Genomic DNA, 15,069 nt, shown 5'->3' on the forward strand with positions numbered 1-15,069 from the left:
CCCATTCCGGGGAAGCTGCAGGTGAGGACCAGCCAGGTGGGCCTCCCTCAGTCACCCGGGGGGCTGCTGTCCCCCTGCCCTCAAGCCCCTTGCTGGATAGTGCTGGACAATCCCTGGGGCCCTTGTGTGGGAGGCTGCGGCCGGGCAGCCTGCCTCTGCCTGCAGTCCACCCAGGTTCCTCCCAGTATCCCAGCCAGCCCCAGGGAGGAAGGTGCAGGGGCCAGGGAGCCAGGGGCCCCCACCCTGAGGTGGTGAAACCCTGACCTGACCCTCCCCTGGGGCCTGCCCTTCCTTCCCCCTCCCCTGGAACCGGGTGGCAGCCCTGGGCTCTTTGCATAACCCTGCGGCTTCACTATCTTCCCCCAGGCAGAGAGGAAGGGCTGGGCTGAACACCATGGCTACGCTCTTCTCCCGGCCCCAGAGGCGCCCTCCCCTCTTGCGCCAGGCCATCAAGATAAGGCGCCGCGAGGTCAGAGATCTGCAGGATCCCCGGCCCCCACGGGCTCAGGAGGTAGGAGGGACCTCAGTGGGCAGCCCAGCAGGCCTGGGTGGGGCTCTGCCGGCTCTGGGTGCCGGGCCCCACCTCTTGAGGCTCTACTCCTCTCTCTGGCCCAGCCCCAGGTGGAGCCTTTGGGATCCGGGTCAGCGGAACAGGTGTTCTCTGGGCTCCCCAGAGCCTCAGGCCCAGGGTCTGAGCCTCTCTGAGACCCCTCCCTCTGGTGGGCCCCCACCCACGGCACCTGCCCCTACCCCTGCTGGCTGTCCTGAGCTCCTCCAGTTCCATGGGCTCCATTAGGCAACAAGTATCGCTGCTGTGGGCTGGGCTTTGGGGGACCTACTGAGCAACCCCCAGGCCCGCTGGGCATGACCCCCAGTCTCATACCTTGCTGCTGGGCCTCACTTCCGCCGCTGGGGTGCGGAGCGGAGCCGCCGATAAGCAGCCCTGTTTCCTCTGGGGAAGGAAGGAAGGAAGGTTGGGGCCAAGGGCCGTGCTGAGCTCACGCTGCCGGAGGGCAGCTGAGAACTGATGGACCCGAGCCATGGCAGGCCAGGGGACAAGGAAGGTGGCTCAGGGGCCGGACCCCCAGGAGGCCTGCCGCAGGAACAGGTGCGCGGCACCATTGGGCTGGACGCCAGATGCTGGGGCCCCCGAGCCCTCGGGCTGGGCCTGCCTTGGGGGAGTCGTACGGGCATCCAAACCCCGGTCCTGGCCTCTGGGACACCCTGTCTTTTTGCCTCGCTCCCCAGATCGAGCCTTCATCCCACCACTTGTCGCCTGAGGAGGTAAGAATCAGGGTGTTTCGGGGGTATACAGGGGCGCTAGGAAGCGGGCCAGCATCCTCCCAAACAGCCCCCTGCCAAGGCTGGGTCTCAACCCTCTCCCTTCCCTGTGCGTTCAGACACCTGGTCCCCGCTTCGGGCATGTGCCCTCGGTGCCAGGGTGGCTGGTGGCGCTCAGACCTTGTGGTGGTGGGTGGACGGGGGATCCTGCGGTGACCCTGCCATGTCTCAGCGGGCCCTGCTCTACGAGGAAGCTCTCTACACCGTCCTGTACCGGCTGGGGCAGCCGGAGCCCAACCATGTGGGGGAGTCCTCCGAGCTGCTGCGGTACCTGCAGGAGGTGAGCCCAGCCCCCTCCTGCCCGCCTCCCTGCAGCCTGGCCGCCCCAACCCCGTGCCCCCAGCTTCCCACACTCCTGCCCCACCAGGCCTTCCGCATGGAGCCCGAGGAGCATCAGCAGATGCTAAAGCGCGTCCAGCAGCTGGAGGTAACCCGCCAGGGCCACCCTGGGCCATCAGGGGGGCTGGGAGGGCCAGCTCCCTCGGGGACTCAGCCCCCACCTCCTGTCACTCCAGAAACCAGTCTTTTGTCTGAAAGCAACGGTGAAACAAGCTAAGGGTATCCTGGGCAAGGATGTCAGCGGTGAGTAGGCGATGGGGACCCGGGGCCTTCTTCCTGGCTCCTTCCTCTCCCCGACACAGCCTGTCCCAGAGTTCCCATCCCCCAAACATCCCCTGGGGCTCAGCTAGGGGCTGCTGGCCCCTGGCCCTTGGATGGGGAGGGGGTGATAAGGACTCTCCCTGGGAGCCTAGCCAACACCCTTACTGCCTCCCCCATCCCCTCCTCTCCAGGGTTCAGTGACCCCTACTGCCTGCTGGGCATTGAGCAGGGGATGACGGTGTCCGGGGGCAGCCCAGGCCTCCGGCGCCGGCAGAAGGCCGTGGTGAGGCACACCATCCCCGAAGAGCAGACACACCGCACCCAGGTCATCACCCAGACCCTCAACCCTGTGTGGGACGAGACGTTCATCCTGTACGTGGCCCTGCCCTGACTCCCACCCGCTCTGGTCGTCAGGGGCTACTCGGCTGTGGGGTGGTGGCCCCCATCAGTGAGATCAGCAGGACTTCCTGGCTTGGGCGAGAGAGCGTGGCTTGACCGGAGGTGGAGGCTGCTCCCAAGGCAGGGAAGACAGACCGGAGGCCAGATAGGGCAGGGCAGTGGCATAAATGCCACGTGCTGGGGGAGGGGGGTCAGGCACGGGTGGGTTAATGGGGATGCAGAAGGGGGCGATACATTTGAGAAGGAGGAGTATGCAGGCAAGGGCTAAGACTTGAGGATGGGTAGCTTTGAGGACATGGGTAAACTCCGGGAGTTGGTAATGGACAGGGAGGCCTGGCGTGCTGCAGCCCATGGGGTCTCAAAGAGTTGGACACGACTGAGTGACTGAACTGAACTGAACTGACTTTGAGGATGGCAGGCTTGGGCTTGGGGTCCAGTGGCCTGGTCAGGGGGCCTAGCTATCCAAGCCGCTCAACCATGCTCTTTTCTCACTACAGAGAGTTTGAGGACATAAGCAACGCCAGCTTTCATCTGGACATGTGGTGAGGGGTGGGCCCCAATCCCGCCCGCTGAGGTGGGGAAGAGAAGAGGCTGGGGGCTCCCAGGACGCCTTGTCCGCCTCCCGCTGAAGCCTCTGCCCACACCAGGGACATGGACGCCGTGGAGTCCGTCAGACAGAAGCTCGGGGAGCTCACAGACCTGCATGGGCTGCGAAGGTGAGTGCCGTGGGGTCCTCCCTGGGGAAGGAATCGGGGCTCCTTCTGCCCGCACCCCCCGTAACGTGTACCCCAGTGGCTGGGCTGCAGGCTCTGGCTGCACCCAGGTGGCCAGAGGGAGGGAGCAGATCCCAGCCTGACCTGGCCAGGCTCTCAGCCCCTCTCCCTGGGACAGGATATTTAAGGAGGCCCGGAAGGAAAAAGGCCAGGATGACTTCCTGGGGAACGTAGTTCTCAGACTACAGGTGAGTGGAGTGGGGGTGACGAGGGGTCTAAGGGAGGGGTTCCAGGTCTGCACCGGGCGGAGCCTGGGGTCTGCCTCCCATCGCCTTCCTGGCCCCCAAGCGTGAGCAGCTCCTGCAGCTCAAGGGCGTGGGCACCTCTTGCCTGCCCGGCCCGCCAGGACCTGCGCTGCCGGGAGGATCACTGGTACCCCCTGGAGCCCTGCACGGACACCTACCCGGACCGCGGCCAGTGTCACCTCCAGTTCCAGTTTATCCACAAGCGGGTAGGCGGCCTGGCTGGGCGGGGAGGAGGGGCTGGCCCAGGCGTGGGGTCCCCCGCTCACAGCCATGCTGGGCCGCTGCTGCCCCCGCCCACCCGCAGAGAGCCACCAAGGCCAGCCGCTCCCAGCCCAGCTACACAGTCCACCTCCACCTCCTGCAGCAGCTGGTGTCCCATGAGGTCACCCAGCACCAGGTACTGCCCTGCTAGGGCCGGGCGGGGCCAGGGCCTGCCTGCCAGGTCCTGACACCCCTCACCTGCCTCCTCAGGCTGGCAGCACCTCCTGGGACGGGTCATTGAGCTCCCAGGCGGCCACCATTCTCTTTCTCCATGCCACGCAGAAGGACCTGTCGGACTTCCACCGGTCCCTGGCGTGAGTGCCCAGCCCAGCCAGAGTACCCGAGGGCTGTCTGCACTGCGCCACCCGCTCCCTCCATGCTTGCCCTCCTTCAGGCTGGCAGCCCCAAGTCTAACCCTCCAGAGATTTGTTTGGGGCCCAAACTGTGTATTTTAAGTTTTGAGTCAGTTGCCAGCTGACTCAACTTTATTTGTTTTTTGCTACGCTGGGTCCTTGTCGCTGTCTGCGGGCTTTTCTCTAGCTGCGGCGAGCAGAGCAACTACTCTTTAGTTGTCACGTGTGAGCTTCTCACTGCAGGGGCTCCTCTTGTTGTGGAGCAGGGCTCCAGGGTGTGCAGGCTTCAGTAGCTGTAGCAACATGGGCTTAGTTGCATGGGGCATTTTCCCAGACCAGGGATCAAACCTGTGTCCCCTGCGTCGGCAGGTGGGTTCGTAACCGTTGGGCCACTAGTGAAGTCCAGTCGCCAGCTCTTAAAATCTGGAGATTTTCTGTGCAGATTCACGTCTCCGGCTTCCCATGAAAGATTCGTGCCGAAGCTGCAGGGCTGTCGCCTTGCTGGGCGGCAGGGGGTCAAGGGCAGGGAAGCCTAGCTTCCCCTGTCAATCGTCCATCATGGCTGCCTTCTGGACACTTCACTCCCTGACATCACCCGAGTCCTGGGCAGTTGAGTGTGCCGCCCCAGCCCCAGGGCCCCAGCAGGACTGCTGGTGGCGCCGCGTCCCCGGATGGCGGAGGCCTGTCCAGCGCAGCTGTGCTGCCCCAGCCTCCTTCAGCCTCCCACTTGTTTCTGCTTGGCCCCCTCTGTGAAGTCTCCCCTCAGCTCTCTAAAGGGATGTTCTGTCTGACTTGGACTTGGACTTGAAGGCTCAAGTCTCCAAATCTGATTTTTTGAAAGAATCAAGAAGTCCTGAATTTTAAAATCACAAATATTCTAATTTAAGAGACGGGGCAATTCATTTACATGTTTTGAAAAGCCCTTATGGGAACAAAGGGCTTCCCTGGTGGCTCAGACAGTAGAGAATCTGCCAGCAATTCGGGAGACCCAGGTTCGATCCCTGGGTTGGGAAGATCCCCCGGCAAAGGGAATGGCTATCCACTCCAGTATTCTGGCCTGGAAAATTCCATGGACCGTATAGTCCGTGGGGTCGCAAAGAGTTGGACATGACTGAGCATTTTCACTATGGGAACAAAAGCAATCCCATGGGTTACTTTCAGTTACTGGTTTTCAGCCTCTACAGGCTGATGAGAAACCCTGGGAGGTTTTGGGGTGGAGCAGGGCTGGAGAGGTTTGGGCACTGTCCACCCCTGACCCCCTCCCCCAGGCCAGGCAAGCCGTGGGAAAGGAGGTCCTCAGCTGGCTGAGGGCTTCCTGTCCGCCACAGGCAGTGGCTGGCCTACAGCCGTCTCTACCAGAGCTTGGAGTTCCCTAGCAGCTGCCTCCTGTTCCCCATCACCAGCATCGAGTACCAGTGGATCCAGGGCCGGCTCAAGGCCGAGCAGGTGGGCTGCGGGGAGCTGCGGGGGGATATGTTGGGCGGGCAAGGCTCAGGGAATGGCTTCGGCCCCCAGAGCAGCCCCTGCCTCACGGAACCTTCCGGGCCTTGCAGCTGGAGGAGCTGGCCACCTCGTTCAGCTCCCTGCTGGCCTATGGCCTCTCCCTCATCCGGAGGTTCCGGTCTGTCTTCCCCCTCTCGGTGCCTGACTCCCCAGCCCGGCTGCAGTCCCTTCTCAGGTTGGCGGTGACTCCCACCCCCGTTCGGGGGCACCTCTGGGAGGGATGGCAGTCTCCGGGAGGAATGAGGGGGGCCATAGGGCAGAGGCATCTTGGACATGGCTCTCCATCCCCACAGGGTCCTGGTACAGATGTGCAAGATGAAGGCCTTTGGGGAACTGTGCCCAGACAGCGCTCCCCTGCCCAGCCTGGTGACTGAGGCACTGCGGGTACGGTGCCTGTCCTGGGGGTGGGGAGGGCGTGTGCCTGGGCCTGGCACCCCTCCCTGCTCACGGCCTCTCTGCCCCCAGGCTGGCACCGTGGGATGGTTCCACCTGAAGCAGCAGCACCATCAGCCCATGGTGCAGGTGAGGGGCTCATGCCAGGTGGTAGGTGGTGGGACCAGATGCCCACCGCTTGAAGCCCTGCCTGGCTCATTTCTGTCCCTGCCAGGGGCTGCTGGAGATGGGGAAGGCGTTACTGAGCCTGGTACAGGACATCATTGGGGACTTGCACCAGTGCCAGCGCACGTGGAACAAGATCTTCCATAAGTGAGCGGGTGGTGGGGCGGGAGCGGTGCATGGGGGCTCGCACGGGGTCCAGAGGGACCCGGCTGTGTGCCGCCAGGTCACGCCTGCTGCCTTTCCTCCAGCGTGCTCAAGATCGACCTTTTCTCCATGGCTTTCCTGGAGCTGCAGTGGCTGGTGAGGCTCCCCGTGTCCCGCGGCCGCGCCTCCCGCGCCTGCCTCCGGAGCTCCGCCCACCACGCCTTCCCTCCGCAGGTGGCCAAGCGGGTGCAAGACTACATCGCGATGGTGGGCGGCTCGGTGACCCCAGAGGTAGGCGAGAGCCTGTTCCAGCTCTACATCAGCCTCAAGGAGCTCTACCATCTGGGCCCGCACCCCTCGGAGAGGTGGGTAGTCGACTGGCTGCTGGGCGAGGAGGGCTTGCAGCTCCCCAGGCTGACCCCCGCTCTCCCCAGGGATGGCGTCCTGGCCCTGGAAGGCTTCCACCGCTGGTTCCAGCCGGCCATCCCGTCCTGGCTGCAGAAAACCTACAGTGTAGCCCTGGCGCGCGTGCAGCGCGCGGTACAGATGGACCAGGTAGGGGTGGGGCCTGCTAGGGGCGGAGTCCCAGATTTGGGGGTGTGGCTTTCAGCTCTGCCGGGACCTTGCAGCAGGTGCGGAAGCGGCTAACCAGCTTTGAGCGCTGCTTTTGAGGCCAGTTCAGGTGTGAAACGCTGTCTCCTGTACTACTCCGGGGTGAACCGTGGCTTCCCATAAAGGCTCATCCTGGCAGCTTGCGGGCTCTGAGCCGGAGCCCTGCTTGTGTGTCTTGCAGCCCCCTGCCCAGCTCTGAGCTTGCTGGCTGTATGAACTATGGATGCTTACAGATGCAAGCAGGGAGGATTTGGCAAGCCTTGAACTCTCCTTTCTACACATTCCCCCATCTCCTAGCTGGTGCCCCTGGGGGAACTGACCAAGCACAGCACCTCCGCTGTGGATCTGTCCACCTGCTTCGCCCAGATCAGCCACACCGCCCGGCAGCTGGACTGGCCTGACCCGGAGGAGGCCTTCATGATCACTGTCAAGTTTGTGGAGGTGCAGCCTCATTCCCACTCCACCATTTCTCCCAAGTTCTCACCCAAGTTCTCATCTGGTTCCCTGAGCAGGGATTGGACCTGAGCCCCTGCATTGGGAGAACTGAGTCTTAGCCACTGGTTTCTTTATTTTAGTTGCTAAGTCGTGTCCAACTCTTTGTGACCCCATGGACTTTAGCCTACCAGGCTCCTCCGTCCCTGGGATTTCCCAGGCAAGAATACTGGAGTGGGATTGAAGTACTAGGAGGGAAAAAAAGTAATACTAGAGTGGATTGCCATTTTCTTCTCCAGGGGGACGGGCTTGCCTGATAGATAGCTCAGCTGGTAAAGAATCTGCTCCCAATGAGGGAGACCTGGGTTGAATCCCTGGGTTGGGAAGATCCCCTGGAGAAGGAATAGGCCCCTCACTCCAGTATTCTGGCCTGGAAAATTCCATGGACTGTATAGTCCGCAGGGTTGCAAAGAATTGGACATGACTGAGTGACTCTCACTTCACTTTTCTCCAAGGGAACTGTCCCACCCCAGGGATCAAACCTATGTCTCCTGCATTGGCAGGTGGCTGCTTTACCATTGAGCTACCTGGGAAGTCCCAGTTCTCACCCTAGCAGCATCCAGAACACTCCACCTTAAACTGCCCAGAACACTGAGGTTCCTGTGCCTCCGCTACCTGCCTCTCCTGGCACCCTCCCCCACCAAACTAATCATCCCCTCCTCACCCCAGGACACCTGTCGGCTGGCCCTGGTGTACTGCAGCCTTATAAAGGCCCGTGCCCAGGAGCTCTCTGCAGGCCAGAAGGACCAAGGCCAGGCGGCTAACATGGTAAGGGCCGGAGCTGGGGGCTGGCCTGGGCTGGGGGCGGAGCCGGCCAGTGCTGATACTATTCAGTAAAGCCTGTCTCCTTGTGCCCCTGCCCACCTGCAGCTGTGCGTGGTGGTGAATGACATGGAGCAGCTGCGGCTGGTGATCGGCAAGCTGCCCACCCAGCTGGCATGGGAGGCGCTGGAGCAGCAGGTGGGGGCTGTGCTGGAGCAGGAACAGCTGCAGAACACGCTGCATGCCCAGCTGCAGGGCGCCCTGGCTGGGCTGGGCCATGAGATCCGAACCGGCGTCCGCACCTTGGCCAAGCAGGTAGTTTGCTGGACCCACAGTGACCCCGCCCCACCCAACAGCAGCCTGAAGTCCTCTCCCAGCAGGACTGGGGTCAGTGCCCCGCCTTCTCCTCTTCCTGAACCTAAACGCAGGCCCCAAGCAACCTCTCCTGACCGCCACCTGCCCCCGCCCCGACTCGTGCCCTTGGCCTCCCTCTTTCCATTTTGTGTCTCTAGCTGGAGGCGGGCATTGCCAAGCACATCCAGAAACTCGTGGGCATCAGGGAGTCCGTCCTGCCTGAAGACGTGAGTGGCCCGCCCTGCTCACTGACCTTTGCCAGCAGCATGGGTCAGGGATTGCCAAGGGGCTTAGGGTGGGCAGGGGGCTGAAGGCTGTGAGGTGTCAAAGTTAAGCTCCCCAGACGTGGGCAAGGAATGTTCCCTCCTGGCTTCAGTTTCCTCCTTGGATGCTAAGAGTGTGGGGCTGGGTCATCCCACAGGCTCTCCTAGCACTGACAGTGTCGGGGGTGCAGTAGGGGAGGGCTTAGACTTTGCAGCCAGATAGCCCTGCATCCTTCTCAACTGCCTAGTCACATGACTGTCCTGGTTACTCAGGCTAGCTGACCTGAGGTTCCGCATCTGCAATCAGGGATAGTAATGTGCACCTGTGACTGTTTGGGAGAATAGTGAAAGTCGCTGAGTCTTGTCCGACTCTTTGTGACCCCATGGATTATACAGTCCATGGAATTCTCCAGGCCAGAATACTAGAGTGGGTAGCCTTTTGCTTCTCCAGGGGATCTTCCCGACCCAGGAATAGAACCAAGGTCTCCTTTGCAGGTCTCCGCATTGCAGGCAGATTCTTTACCAACTGAACTCTCAGGGTTTGGGAGAATGTTACTTATTAATTCATCAACTATTTAAGCACCCACTTTGTCCCAGGTATTGATTTAGACACTGGGGATATACATCAGTGGACACCATAATAAGAATCCCTGCCTTCCTACAGTTTGCATTCTAGTAAGCGAGGTTAAAAAAGAGCTTAGTATAAACTGTCACTGCAGCCATTATTGGAACTATACATACGTGTGTGTATAAATGTATATATGTCTATGCATGCATGTGTGCTAAGTCGCTTCAGTCATGTCTGACTCCGTGCGACCCCCTGGACTGTAGCCTACCAGGCTCCTCTGTCCATGGGATTCTCCAGGCAAGAATACTGGAGTGGGTTGCCATGCCCGCGTCCAGGGGATCTTCCTGACCCAGGGATCGAACCCTCATCTGTTACGTCTAACCTGCATTGGCAGGCAGGTTCTTTACCACTAGCACCACCTGGGAAGCTCATATGTATTAGATAATGATAAACTCTCTAGAGAAAACACAAGGGAATGGAAAGGATCAAAGGATTGCTTTTTTTTTTTTTTTTTTTGCTGCACCATGTGACTTGTGGGATCTTAGTTCCCTGACCAGTATGGAAACCAAACCCCCTGCAGTAGAAGTATGGAGTCTTAACCACTGGCCCACCAGGGAAGTCCCTGAGGACTGTGGTTTTAGATAGTGGCCAGAGAAGGCCTCGCTCAGAGGGTAACAGCTGAGTCAAGACCTCAAGGAAGCAAGAGAAGGAGCCATGAGGATTTCTGTGGGAGGGAATAGCATGGACAAAGGCAGGACCAGGCCTGGCAGGTTCAAGGGCTATAGGGGAGGCCAGCGTGGCTGGAGCCCACTGGGGCCGGGGTCAGCTCTGCAGACATTCCACTGATGGGCAGGAAAGCTCCTGGCCCTGTTTTCTTTCTGGGTCAGGGCGAGGGGATGGGGATGGGACCCAAATGGGCCAGAGCCAGACACACTGCTACCCTCCCCAGGCCATTCTGCCTCTGATGAAGTTCCTGGAGGTGAAGCTCTGCTACATGAACACCAACCTGGTGCAGGAGAACTTCAGCAGGTCTGTAGCAGCTGCCTGCCCCGCCGTGTCCCACCGCTTCCTCCTCTCCTGCCCCTCCTTCCTGGCCTCAGCATCCATCCTCGGGGGAGAATGCAGCTGGGGTCTTAAAATGCTCGCTGCCCGGGTCAGGGCGCTCAGGACTGCACAAGCCCGTCCACTTCACCTCCAGCTGAGCTGAAACCTGCCGGTCGCCCTCCCTTGGCCCTGGGCTGCATCTTCTGGGGGCTGCAGCTCTGGCCTCCCTAATATTCCTGGAAGCTGGTGTTCCTCTCCCATGTTCCAGGAGAGCTTCCCATTAGGGTCTCTTGGAGCAGGGCCCCACACACAGGCAGCAGGGGGTATAGGTCAAGGGTGTGGGCTCTGGATGACCCCGATTCAGACTCCAGCTTCACTGCTGCTTGGTGGATGGCCTTGAGCAGATCACTCAAGTTTTCTGTGCAGTTGATCATAGTTCTGGCTTCTGTGGAGGACTAAATGAGTCATGTGAGGTGTTGAGAACAGAGCTTGCAACAAAGGAAGTGGTCAGTGACTGAGCCGCCGTGACGACGGTGACGATGATGCCAACTGGTCCCCCACATGGGGCCGCTGGCCCCCGGAGGCCTGCTCCTCTCCCTCTGGGGCAGCACAGCTTTGGGAGCCCATCTGAGGGCTCTTTAGTTGCTGTGTGTGGGCTCTTAGTTCCCTGGGACTAAACCCAGACCCCCTGCATTGGGAGCAGAGAGTCTTAATCACTGGACCACCAGGGAAGCCCCTAGACCTCCCCCATTCTTAAGCACACATTTTGTGTGTGTGTTTCTCTGCCTGACTCTACTTTGACAAGTCAGTCACTTCAGGTCGTTATTAGGATGGACTGTGGCTTGGTTTGCTATTTTTTTTTCTCTCCCTGCCAGTAGTACCTGCTGACCCATAAGATCTTATTCATTTTGGCCACTCGCATCCTCACTCAAGATTCTGTCACTGGGGGACCACCCCTCCCCCCTTGTTTATTGGGGTTTGATAATCCCACGAGGATTCTTCACTAGCTTGTAGATAGGACTGGGCCTGACTGCCCCCTTACCCCCTCTTCCCTCAGGAGACAGCCCTCCCTCCCTACCCTGCCTGTGCCCCAGGTCCCAGTCCCACCAGTGAAGTCCCACCAGGTGGAGGGTGGGGGCGGGGCAGACCTGGGCGCAGACCCGGGGGGCCCCGAGGCCTCCCCTTTCTCAAGAGCATCTCGGCTCCCTTCTCTGTCCTCCCGTCCTGCGTCCCTCTGCACGTCCCCCCAGCCTCCTGAGTCTGCTCTGGACACACACGCTCTCGGTACTGGCGGAGGTGGCTGCCTCCCAGCGGAGCTGCCCCCTGGCCTGTAGCAGGCTGAAGTTTGCACTACAGGTAACACCAGTGACACCAATGATGACCCTGCTGGGACGAGTGCCTGGAGGGGCTCATCTCTCACCTCTCTGCTCCCTCTAGAACCTGGAGATCTGCTTCTACGCAGAGGGCTGTGGCCTGCCGCCCGAGGCCCTGCACACTGCCACCTTTCAGGTAGGGCCTTTGGGTGAGCTGGCGCCACTGGGGAGCCTGCCTTCCTGTGCTCGCCTGTGTCCAGGGCCTGCTGCATAATCTACAGGGCTCAGCGCAAAATGAAATATGGGCCCTTTCTTAAGAAAAAAAAAACCTGAAAAATTTAAGACAGCAACAGCAGAACCTTAAACCGAGCGTGAAGTTCTTCTAAAGCTGGTTGGGGCAGGGCGGCTGAGACACACCCGCGGAGCCCGCTGCGTCGGTGCCTCTGGCTGTCGCAGGGCCAACCCTGCCTTGTGGTCCCAGGGCGCCAGGGCAGCCCTGGGCTGCGGTTGGGGGTGACGGTTCAGGGTGTGTCCCCTCCTCAGGCTCTGCAGAGGGACCTGGAGCTGCAGGCGGCCTCCAGTCGGGAGCTCGTCAGCAAGTACTTCTGCTGCCGCCTCGAGCAGCAGGTGAGGCCCCGCGCTCCGCTGCGGTCACCGCGCACCTGGAGCCCCGCCCCGCCCACTCGGCCCCCGCTGACCCCGCCCCTGCGCCCCGCCCCCAGGCAGCAACCACCTCCGAGGAGCTCGGGGCCGTCACCGTCAAGGCCTCCTACCGCCCCTCCGAGCAGAAGCTGCGTGTGGAGCTGCTCAGCGCCTCCAACCTACTGCCCCTGGACTCCAATGGTGAGTGGAGGCTGCCCCGGCCGCCCTCCGTGTCTGCGCTCGGGTCCCCCAGGGTTCCTGGCGCTCGGTGCGTTTCCCCTGGACCACCACGAGGGGGCAGTGCTAGCGGGCAGGGCACCGCTCCTGGGGTGCGGACTGCACTCAGGGCTTGGGATATCATCCTTGGCAACGTCTCCTCCCGGGCCACTTGCCAGGCTCCAGCGACCCCTTTGTCCAGCTGACCTTGGAACCCAGGCATGAGTTCCCTGAGCTGGCCCCCCGGGAGACCCAAAAGCACAAGAAGGACCTTCACCCACTGTTTGATGAGACCTTTGAATTGTGAGTGGTGCCTACACTGGCTGTGTTCCCCAACCCCAGACCGCCTCAGGCCTGCTCCTCCCATTTGGGGCCCAGGGGCTCCCCTCAGATGACCCGGTGTGAGTCCCAGGGAGGGGGCAGTGGGGACAAATGTTTTGCTGGCACATGCCTCAAGCCTGCACTCCTGCAGGTGCAGTTAAGGGGCACTGTTGGGGAGATGCCTCCCACATGTTGGACTGAGAGCCTTGCTTTCAGGGAAGGGTCGTGTCTCTGAGGTCCTCTGTTCCACAAGACAGGGGGTGCCTGGGTACACAGGGGCGCTTGGTTGAAAGCATCAGCCCACAGTCAGAGCAGGCATGACAGCATGTGCCCCAAGATACGCCAGGCTGAGAGCTGACGTGATCCTAATCCCCACCCGTCTGGGCCAGCCCGTGTGCGGGGGTTGGTGGCCATGGCACTGTGCGGGGCGGGCAGCTGAGCTGACTCTGTCCCCCCCGCCCAGCCTGGTGCCTGCTGAGCCGTGCCAGAAGGACGGGGCGTGCCTCCTGCTCACAGTGCTGGACCACGACAGGCTGGGGACTGATGACCTGGAGGGGGAGGCCTTCCTGCCGCTGCGCTCCGTGCCTGGCTTGACAGGGATGGAGGAACCTGGTGAAGTGCCGCAGACCCGCCTGCCCCTCACCTACCCTGCACCCAACGGTAGGCCTGAGCCCTTGGGCAGGGCAGAGGCTGCGAGTGCGGGGCCTGGCCCAGCACGGGGATGCAGAGCAGGGGCTGCCAGGCTTTGGAGCCCCCAGAGAGGCGGCGACGTGGGGATCAGGAACACCTCCCTGGAGGCGGAAGCCTGTGGAGCCGGAGTGGGGCTTGTGTTGCTGAGATCTTAGGTCTGATCAAGGACCCGTGGTCTAAGCTAGGCTGGGTGTGCACGCCTCTCCCTGGTGGGATAATGTCACCGCATTTTGCTTGGGGAGAGGGGCCACCTCTCTGCCCAGGGGGCATGTTTCTGCAGAGCAGCCCCCGAGCTCGATGAGAGGAGTAGGAATTGTGTCTGAGCACTTGTGATGAGCCCATTCTAAGCCCTGGACACATTAACCCTCATACCACTCCCTTACGACCACCCAGCGAGGCAGCTGTTGCTGTTCTCCTGATGGGCAGAGTCTCCCAAGTCTGACCCCGAAACGCCTCTCTTTGCAGGGGATCTGATCCTGCAGCTGCTGGAGAGCCGGAAGGGTGACCGCGAGGCCCAGGCGTTTGTGCGGCTGCGGCGGCAGCGAGCCAAGCAGGCCTCCCACCAGCACAGCCTGCAGCTGGGGCGGTAGCGGTAGTGGTGGAGGCTCAGTCCCTGGGGGGGGGCCAGTCTGGGTTCTCCCGCCACAGGGCAACCCTCCCGCCTGGCCTAACACCCCAAAAGGGCCCTTCGGGTGTGCGGAGCCCCAGCATGTGGGAGCTCCTGCTGCCAGAGCTGGGCGCCCACAGTGATGGGAGCCCGGTTCACAATATTTATACTCCCTCCCACCTCCTTTTGGCCCTGGCCTCAGCATTACGTGCAAGCCCCGTCCCAGGGGTGGGGGGACAGCGGTCTGCTTCCTTCACCCCTGGCCCCCTCTTGGGGAGAAGTTACTCTGGCAGAGCAGGGTCTCAGCCCCCGTGTCCTGTTCTAGCCGCTGGGGTGGGGGCCAGGCTCCTGGGGCCTGTTCTTCAGCACCTGTGATGGAGGGAACCTGGGTCCCCTCCTGAGGGGCCTGCCAGCACCCAGGCTGACAAGCCGGGAGCCAGGGACCTTTTGGCTCAGAAGGGTGAGAACTGGTAGGCCGTGGGGACGGTTTGGCATGTCTGCTGAGGACCACTCTGCTGAGGACAGTGCCTACTACCTAGAAACTGTCTTAGCAAAAATAAAACAAACAATCTGCTGTCCTCTCACAAAAGTGTTGGCCTGCAGTGGGGCCCAAGTTACAGTCAGGCTATGCAAACTCCCTCCTCAGCCCTCAGGAGACCTTGAGCTGCCCCGATTCTGGACCCTGGCCCACCCCTCACTCCCCCGTGTTACAGAGCAGCGAGGCGGGCGGGCATGGAAGTAACTGATGCTGTGGCAGGGACTGGGGCAACTAGGATCACTGGTATTTTGGCAGAAGGCTTTGAAGAAACCACCCACCAGACATACCAGGCTCTGTGGCCAGTGCCAGCACGGGAACCTGGCACTCTCGTGAGAGCACCTGGAGTAGGGGGCCTCCCCCAGCGCAGGCTGAGCCCAAGGCGCCGCTCTAGACAGCAGGGCTTAGAGGAATGGCACCCCAGACCTGCCTAGGGGAGTGGCCCACAGGCTGGGAGTCAGAGCCTGGGGTTC

At 61.4% G+C, this 15,069-nt stretch overlaps 1 protein-coding gene across 2 annotated transcripts; it reads left to right on the plus strand.

Moving 5' to 3' along the window:
- Positions 1 to 394: 394 nt before the first annotated feature.
- Positions 395 to 14,607, plus strand: UNC13D (unc-13 homolog D). Of its 2 annotated transcripts, none has more exons than XM_068976744.1 (32): positions 395 to 511; positions 1,249 to 1,284; positions 1,514 to 1,621; positions 1,709 to 1,768; positions 1,857 to 1,923; positions 2,133 to 2,313; positions 2,838 to 2,882; positions 2,988 to 3,056; positions 3,232 to 3,301; positions 3,460 to 3,564; positions 3,663 to 3,755; positions 3,830 to 3,933; positions 5,301 to 5,418; positions 5,526 to 5,650; positions 5,769 to 5,859; positions 5,941 to 5,997; positions 6,083 to 6,180; positions 6,282 to 6,333; positions 6,412 to 6,542; positions 6,612 to 6,732; positions 7,087 to 7,230; positions 7,951 to 8,049; positions 8,152 to 8,358; positions 8,556 to 8,624; positions 10,178 to 10,257; positions 11,523 to 11,628; positions 11,710 to 11,781; positions 12,129 to 12,212; positions 12,308 to 12,428; positions 12,623 to 12,746; positions 13,228 to 13,424; positions 13,920 to 14,607. In XM_068976744.1, exons 1-32 carry the CDS (start codon positions 395 to 397, stop codon positions 14,042 to 14,044), a joined length of 3,276 nt encoding a protein of 1,091 aa, XP_068832845.1. In that variant the 3' UTR covers positions 14,045 to 14,607. The 2 variants fall into 2 exon arrangements, with proteins under 2 accessions (XP_068832845.1, XP_068832847.1); XM_068976746.1 differs by lacking the exon at positions 395 to 511 and adding an exon at positions 994 to 1,108.
- Positions 14,608 to 15,069: the final 462 nt, after the last annotated feature.

This window comes from Capricornis sumatraensis, chromosome 8 (genome assembly GCF_032405125.1).
Source record: "Capricornis sumatraensis isolate serow.1 chromosome 8, serow.2, whole genome shotgun sequence".
NCBI classification, from domain to species: Eukaryota; Metazoa; Chordata; class Mammalia; order Artiodactyla; family Bovidae; genus Capricornis; species Capricornis sumatraensis.